This window comes from Triticum dicoccoides, chromosome 3B (genome assembly GCF_002162155.2).
Source record: "Triticum dicoccoides isolate Atlit2015 ecotype Zavitan chromosome 3B, WEW_v2.0, whole genome shotgun sequence".
NCBI classification, from domain to species: domain Eukaryota; kingdom Viridiplantae; phylum Streptophyta; class Magnoliopsida; order Poales; family Poaceae; genus Triticum; species Triticum dicoccoides.
Genome location: NC_041385.1, coordinates 669,735,786 through 669,744,012, shown reverse-complemented (window position 1 = coordinate 669,744,012; position 8,227 = coordinate 669,735,786). Strand labels below are relative to the sequence as shown.

Sequence of the window (8,227 nt, the reverse complement as noted above, 5' to 3'; positions counted from 1 at the left end):
CTATGAGAACTGATAAACCTTGGTTCCTTGGTTTTGGAATAGACTACTGAGAAATATTCTTCTGGTCATTAGTGTACATGTAATACAATAACACAAAATATTCCTTGTCATATCTTTACTTTTCTTTGTGCTTCAGTTATTGATGAAAAGTAGCTTCTCGTCAGGGCATAATTTTGTTCTAACATGTTTTCGCAATCATGGATAACGAAACAGTTGTTGAAGAGTTTGGTGGAGAGGAGAAGAATGGTTAAATCCTGGCTCAAAACCGCCTCTGGTCTCAAAAGGCAGCAGTTTGATATTCAGCAGCAAGCTTTGAAGCTCACCGCAAACAGGTAAAAAATACTTGTCACAAGCATTTTCCCTGCATTTGTCCAGTAAGGTCGATGGGCTCTAATTTATCCTTTCATGCTCCAGTATGTACGGTTGCTTGGGCTTTACTAGTTCTAGGTTTTTTGCAAAGCCACTTGCCGAGCTTATTACCCTGCAAGTGAGAACATACTTTCTCTCCTTCAAAAGTAATTTACAAACATGTACAACTATATTTGTTATGACTGATATACACTATGATGACCCTGCAGGGTAGAGAGATCTTACAAAACACTGTTAATCTGGTTCAGAATAATTTAAACTTGGAGGTATGTATATTACTAACTTACGTTTATAAATATCTCAGTGGCAAATAACCTTTATAAGATATCCAAAGAACCTTGTTTATAAGATGATTGAGCGCCAACTTTCTTTACGAATAAATTGGTCATATTGATATTTCTTTTCATTGTATTGGACAGGTTATTTATGGTGACACGGACTCCATAATGATATATACTGGACTGGATGACATCTCCAAGGCAAAATCAATTGCTGGAAAGGTCATTCAGGAGGTAGGACTTTGATATTAAAATTTCAGCCTTGGATATTAAACTATGATCTATGAGCAACACAAAAACATCATCTTGCCACAACTGCTTTATGCAGGTGAACAAGAAGTACCGTTGTCTGGAGATTGATCTTGATGGTGTATACAAAAGAATGTTGCTTCTCAAAAAGAAGAAATATGCTGCCATTAAAGTGGCACTAGATGGTAGTTTACGAGAGGTGTGTGCCTATTCCAACTTTATATTTATCTAGCAAAACTAGGAGATCTATTCTAACATGCTTTATACAGAACATTGAGCGCAAGGGACTTGATATGGTCAGGCGTGATTGGAGTTTGCTGTCAAAAGAAATTGGTGATTTTTGCCTGAATCAAATTTTGTCTGGAGGGTAAGTGTTTTAGTTGCTGTTAATTTTGCTCGTGATGTTCTCTTTTATCTCATCCATGTTAAAACTGATTCTACAGGACATGTGATGATGTTGTTGAGTCAATACATAATTCTCTCGTCCAGGTGAGTAGCCTACAACATATTCTTCATCTTTCAAGTTTTCCTTTTTCATATTTTCTGAGAGGGGCATTAACTTTGGTTGCTACTGCACTAAACTTTTGCATCGGTGCTATATTTTTTAGTGCAATAATATACGATTGACTGAATATGAGTATTGTTGCAGGTCCAAGCACAGATGAAAAGTGGTCAAATAGAGCTTGAAAAATATATCATCACAAAGAGTCTAACGAAAGCACCAGAAGATTATCCAGATGCTAAAAACCAGCCTCATGTCCAGGTAAGATTTACCTGTTTTATTTCTTTTTCATGGCTTCTGAGATTAATGGAAACTGATGAGCTGAGTTAAGTGTTATCTTCCTTTGATCGTGTTGGATTTTTCAGGTTGCTTTAAGACTGAAGCAAAATGGTTTCTCTGGATGCTCTGCAGGTGATACCGTTCCTTATATTATTTGCTCACAACAGGTATTGCAACAATGCGCTTTTTTGGTCTTTCATGCATCCCTAAGTACTATTTTGTGTTGGGTTCTCTAACTGTGCTGTTATTGTTAATCTCTGCTTTAAACGCAATGATAACTCATCAAGGGAACATAATTTTTCATTTGTCTGAAATTATCTTAATTTTAAAAATATGATCCTGCCGCAAGAATGTTTTGGGAATATCTGTTTTTAGCTTTGTTTGAAATATTCAAATCAGACCTTAAAATTTACGTGCCGATTAAGAGGCAATTCTAACTTTCTTAGACTATTCCAAACAGGATTCAGATAAAACACATTCTGGGGGAATTGCTCAAAGAGCTAGGCATCCGGATGAGTTAACACGAGACCCCAACAAGTGGATGATTGACATCGAGTATTATTTGTCACAGCAGGTCCTCCTTTGCATATAGAAAACATATAGTTCTTGTATGTTACATTTGTCTGTACTGTATTTTTTATTATAAATTGCTTTTGCAGATTCATCCTGTGGTTTCTCGACTGTGTGCTTCAATTGAGGGTACTAGCCCAGCCCGACTGGCTGAATGTCTTGGACTTGATTCCTCCAAGGTGTGCATCCGCTCTTGATTCATGGTTAACTGTCTAACTGAATTTTTGCTATCATGCATTTTTGATCTTCTAAATCCTTGGAATCAGTTTCAATCAAGATCGACCGGGTCTAGCAACGAAGATATGTCTAGCATGCTCTTATCTGTAACTGATGATGAAGAAGAGAGGTAAACATATAATATACCTATTTCGCTTTGATTCGTGCAGTCCGGAACTTCCAACTAAAAATATCATGAGTAATACTTGCAGATATCGTGGCTGTGAGCCGATGCGCCTATCATGCCCATGCTGTACCAGTACCTTCGAGTGTCCCCCTGTATCCAGTCTGATTGCTAGTTTATCAGATGCAAATGAAGGAAAAGATGCTATTGTGAATTTCTGGCGTCGGATGCGATGCCCAAGATGTCCAGATGATACTGATGAGTGCAGAGTTTCTCCTGCTGTGATTGCCAACCAGGTTACTACCACTTCCTGTAATATGATCTAGCATTCAGATTGCTGAACTGAAATTGATTTTTTTTCCATGCCAGATAAAAAGACAGTTTCATATTCTTTTGCCCTTGGGTCCCTGTCTACATGTAAGAACCTTCGCTTTCGGCCTATTTCTTTCCAGTGTGATGACGAGGGTTGCAAATATTCGACTCACATTGTGAACCTTAGAGTGATGGGGGATTCTGAGAGAGGAACCATCTGCCCGAACTATCCACAATGCAACGGCCGTTTAGTAAGACAGGTTTGTTGATACAGGCTTAAGTTTACAATGTGCTTATTTGTTCTTCGATGGCGACTGATACCGATTCTTTGCACTGACAGTACACAGAGGCAGATCTATACAGGCAATTGTCCTACCTTTGCTATGTACTTGATGCAACCCGGTGTCTTGATAAGGTTAGACTAACCCAATTGCTATTTTTTCTTTTCCTTTGTGAAAGCCATAGTTGATGTACAGATTTTTGGATGCAGTTGGACCAGAAGATGCGGCTTCCTTTCGAGAAAGAGTTTGCAGTATTAAACCAAACCATAAGCTCGGCATTTCTGGAGATTCAGAAAATCCGAGACAGATGTGCTTTTGGATGGGTTCAGTTGACAGATCTAGCAGTGTCAATCTGATAAGCTACTGTTTGCCGTAATCTCAAGCATTGCTGGCCGTGGGATATTGTGTTGTTGAAACTAGATTTGTTGTTGAAGGTGACGGAAACTGGAAACCAAGTGATGACCTTGGCCACTAGCCGCTGGCTGGTTTCCTGGCCTGCAAAGGATGGAGTTGCCCACATCATGTTGCTTTCAAATACAAATGTTATAACTAGTTGTTTCAGAGACCCTCCTCGTCGTTGGTGCCATCCCTAGATTTTCAAAATGTAAATTATACTACTGTTGTAAATATGTTGCACCCATAAATCTCATGGTTTTGTAGCGATATACTTAGAATACTAAATTTATCAGCATTCCAGTTCTTATTATCTGAAATTTATCACAATCCAGTTGCTTGCTTACTGATTCTCATCTGTAACATTTTTTTTATAGTCATATGTAACAAGGTTTATGTATCAGAAACTAAAAGAAAACAAGGTATTTGTGTATCAGATAGATTACTAGTGCTCTGGTAGATGGAATCCTTGACAAAGAGCGTGCTGTTCCAGTTCTGCTGGATTTTTCAGGTGTTTGTCTTGTTCTTTTATATATCTGCCAGATATCTCACTTGTAGTCCTTATCAAATGAAAGACTGACTGATCAGTTATTTGCATAATCTGACAGATATACAACCATACATTAGGGTCAGTCCTGTGAACTGCAGTCTGTGGCAGTGTGAACCACATGAACTAGCTTGGCATATGCCAGATGCTACACTCTACTAAACACTAACTCTAGCTAAGTGCTAAAACCTTTCCAAACCAAGATGCTTTAGCAGCAAGAGTTTAGCATCGAAAACTTAAACCAGATGCTACATGGTAAACTCTAACCCAGGCTATTTTTGGAAGTTCTAGGGGATTAACCTACTGCCACCAGCTAAGTTAAAATATGCGCTGCACCAGAATGTGGGTTGGTTTGATCAACTGCCATTGGAAGCGAAGTATATGTTGTGGCATGTGAGTGGGTTGAGACAGCGGTCCTACCATCACTTTCATTGGAGTCTTTCCTACAGTGTGTGACCATTGTGCTAAGTAGTGTTGTCGGGCTAAGCGTTCGGTGAACAAGTCAACCAAAAGGCGATTGTTGTCATACCCTGGTGTCTCATTGTTCTCATCATCCAGGTACGACGTTGTTGACATGTCCCTCTAAGCTCCGCAGACGCATTGCATATCGATGTAGGTGTCAATGTCGTCGGTGGTTACATATTTGTAAGGTGGCGAAGGAGTTCACGAGGGAGTGTGTTGTCCAATCCAGTGTCATTGCATCTTGAAGTTCCTCTTTCTTAGGTGTGACCGCATGCATCTATCCGATGCAGAGGCCGGGGGCTGACCTCCTTTTCAAAAAAAAGGTGTGACCTGAAACTCTTGAGTTGCCATGGGCGGGAAAGGAAGACCAGTGGCCCCATCTGTGGTGGAGGACTAGAGCGATCAAATGTAAAAGTTGTGTTGGTGAGAAAGTTCACACGGTCTGCGTAAGGGCTTTACGAAGGTGAATTATGTGGTGAATGAAGGTATAGGTAGGCATGGAGACACCACGGGGATGTGTAAAAGAATTGTGGGCCACGTGTAGTCAATCGAGCAGACTATGCACACTTTGTCGTATGTGAGTGTGTCCACATGTTGGGGGTGATGCAAGCGTTTGAGTCTAGCTACGTACATGTAGTGTACCACAATGTATATGGGTAATGCGGATAAATTTAGTCCTCTAGAATTGTAATCTAAGGTGAGAACAAGGCAGTTAGCAAACAATAAGGAAAGCAAGAGTAACAAGGTAGCTAGCAAGCAATACAACTAAAGGAGCATAAAGGATGAACCACAAGCTTCGAGACGAATATGTATCTCGAAGTTCACACTCTTGAGGAGTGATAATCTCTGTTGGAGAGGTGCGGGAGTCAAAACTTCCCAATCGTCACCAAGTGGCTCAGTCAACCCAACAAATGAGTCTCAAATCACTCGTGGTTAGACTTGAAGGCACCCACAAAACCTCTAGAAACTTCTCTGGAGCACACAGCAACAATGAAGCTTTTGGAAGGACTCCAACCAACTAGGAGTAACAACTCTAAGAGTAACAAGATCCACCTAGGATCAAGGGGGTTCAAATTTTCTTTCATGAAAGCGTATAATGGGGTCTCCTCTTGCTCTCCCGATAAGATCAACAAGTTTAGGTGGCTAGTGAGAGAGATCTCCGAGAAATTTGAGATTGTATTAGTGGAGGAGAGAGAGTGGAATCGTCACCTTCTTTGGGTAGGGGGACAATTTAAACAGCCACCCCTAGGATTCTAGAGATTATGCCCAAAAATCTGCATGCCCCGAAGGCTCCTGGCATCTTATCGGCGGGTTCCAGAGTTAACCGATAGTGTGCAAATACATTCACTGTTCACCTCGGAACCTGGTCAGATGTACCGTATAGACTTTAGGCACGTTCTGGAGTTAACAAAGAGTGTGCAGTCAAGTTGCACACTTTCTGTGAACCCTGGAGGGGCCGGGCCTGGAGGGTTAGGAATGATAATCATAACTTGGGGGCTCTCTTTTAAGCATCGGTGATATTTTGTGGGTGCAATTTATTAGTGTGCGTGATCTGAATCCCAACACATCTCCACGGTGCAACCCCTCTTTATAGTACGATTTTTCAATCGACTCAAATAATCCAGAACCGATAAGATGCCGCCTCTTTTCTTCTTTTAAGAATGGGGGGGGGGGGGCTCCATCCATGTGTGCTTGTCTTTGAATATGACATAGCACTATGTGTTGTCATTAACACCAAAATCACTTAGGGGATAATATGACCTTTCAAGTGGCAGACGTGTTAGCAACTCTTTGGTATCACAATCAGGGCAACCTCTGCTCTCTCGGACATCCAACCATTGCTCCCTCGAACGTGTGTGTGTTGTCACGTCGACTTTGATAGTTTTAGTAACCATTCGCAGAGATCATCGTGGTACATCACACATCTGAGCACAATAGAATACCCACGGGCACAACCTTGACCACCTCCCTCCTCCTACCCATATCGGTGTGACCGAAATAAGCTCATGGAGGACGGCAAACGATGACTACTTCAAGCTCACAAGGGATTGCTACGGACAACTCTCTTTCTCTCCCAAGAAGAAGTGTACGGTTGCTCTGAGGATGCTTGCACTTGGTACTGTTGCAGATGCCGTTGGTGAGATGGTCAGGATGGGGGAGAGCACGTGCTTGAAGACTACTATCAAGTTTGCCCGCGCCATGATGGAGGTGTTTGGACATGAGTATCTCAGAGAACCAAATGTGCAGGACACGGAGAAGTTGTTGGCTATTGGACAGGCAAGGGGGTTTCCAGGAATGCTCAGATCAAATGATTGCATGCATTGGCAATGGAAGAACTGCCCAAAGGTTTGCGGAGAATGTATCAAGGTCACACCAGAGAGGCCACCATCATACGAGAAGCGGTGGCATCGCATGACTTATGGATTTGGCATGCTTTCTTTGGAATGTCGGGTTCTCACAACGACATCAACATGCTTCAATAATCTCGGGTGTTTAGGAGGCTCTGCAATGGGGAATCACCGCCGTGCAACTACACCATCAATGATCGAGACTACAACATGGGATACTATCTTGCCGATGGTATCTATCCTTAGTGGGTGACATTTGTGAATACCATATCCGAGCCGTGTGGCAAGAAACAGAGCCACTTTGCAACAATGCAGGAAGTGGCTAGGAAGGATGTGGAGAGGGCATTTGGTGTGCTTCAAGCTCGTTGGGGAATTTTGCGGAGTGTTGCAATGATGTGGGAATCAGAAACTTTGTGGCAGCTGATGACATGTTATGTTATTCTGCACAATATGATTGTCGAGGATGAGGGTGATGGTGTAGCTCAAACCCATGTTTTGAAACCTGGAGAAGAAGTTGAAATCCCAGAAGATCAAGATGCGATTTAGCTGATGAACTTTCTTCAGATGCATCAGAATCTTCGAGATCAGCAGATGCAAACGCAACTACTCAATGATCTTGTGGAGCACATGTGGACACACAATGGCAACCAAGAAGCCAATGCTTGAGTTTGGCACTTAAAATAAATTTTATTTAAATACTATCTATGTTTCGTACCGACATTTGCTATTTACCTTTGACATTGGCTTGTATGATCGACGTGCATGTATTTGCATGGATTTGAGAGTCCGGATTTGAGATATGTAGATGCAGGGAAAGAAATATGAGTGCCTGTCCGGATGAGCCCGCGGGCGCCCGGGCGCCTCCGCAGACGTATAGGGAGTCGGATTTACCAAGTCCGGTTGTAGATATGGGGGAGTAAAAACCCCCCCTGCCCACACCCCAGCCCTGCCTCACAGCAGTAGTACCGCTCGGGCGGGAGGTAGTATCGCTTGATGCTAATGAGCGGTAGTACCGCCTGTCGGTGTCAAAACCGGCAGATCTCGGGTAGGGGGTCCTGAACTATGCGTCTAAGGATCGAAGGTAACAGGAGGCAGGGGACACGATGTTTACCCAGGTTCGGGCCCTCTTAATGGAGGTAATACCCTACTTCCTACTTGATTGACTTTGATGAGTATAGGGGTTACAAGAGTTGATCTACCTTGAGATCGTAATGGCTAAACCCTAGATGTCTAGCCTATATGATTATGATTGTCTCTACAGACTAAACCCTCAGTTTATATAGACACCGGAGGGGCC

The 8,227-nt window shown here is 42.3% G+C and overlaps 1 protein-coding gene across 3 annotated transcripts in view; it reads left to right on the top strand.

The window, feature by feature from the left end:
• LOC119277739 (DNA polymerase alpha catalytic subunit-like) overlaps positions 1 to 3,903 on the top strand; it is an 8,986-nt gene extending 5,083 nt beyond the window's left edge. Inside the window, exons 15-30 of one of the 3 annotated variants that reach the window (XM_037559052.1) lie at positions 214 to 332; positions 415 to 487; positions 579 to 635; positions 789 to 881; positions 976 to 1,095; positions 1,166 to 1,263; positions 1,340 to 1,385; positions 1,546 to 1,659; positions 1,764 to 1,844; positions 2,138 to 2,251; positions 2,337 to 2,426; positions 2,514 to 2,593; positions 2,676 to 2,883; positions 3,040 to 3,159; positions 3,240 to 3,314; positions 3,390 to 3,903. In XM_037559052.1, the coding sequence (XP_037414949.1) occupies positions 214 to 332; positions 415 to 487; positions 579 to 635; positions 789 to 881; positions 976 to 1,095; positions 1,166 to 1,263; positions 1,340 to 1,385; positions 1,546 to 1,659; positions 1,764 to 1,844; positions 2,138 to 2,251; positions 2,337 to 2,426; positions 2,514 to 2,593; positions 2,676 to 2,883; positions 3,040 to 3,159; positions 3,240 to 3,314; positions 3,390 to 3,536 (1,635 nt within the window). In that variant the 3' untranslated portion in view covers positions 3,537 to 3,903. Of the gene's footprint in view, positions 1 to 213; positions 333 to 414; positions 488 to 578; positions 636 to 788; positions 882 to 975; positions 1,096 to 1,165; positions 1,264 to 1,339; positions 1,386 to 1,545; positions 1,660 to 1,763; positions 1,845 to 2,137; positions 2,252 to 2,336; positions 2,427 to 2,513; positions 2,594 to 2,675; positions 2,913 to 3,009; positions 3,160 to 3,239; positions 3,315 to 3,389 lie in introns of all 3 variants that reach the window. The other 2 variants (XM_037559050.1, XM_037559051.1) reach the window with 2 other exon arrangements.
• The last annotated feature ends 4,324 nt before the right edge of the window (positions 3,904 to 8,227 follow it).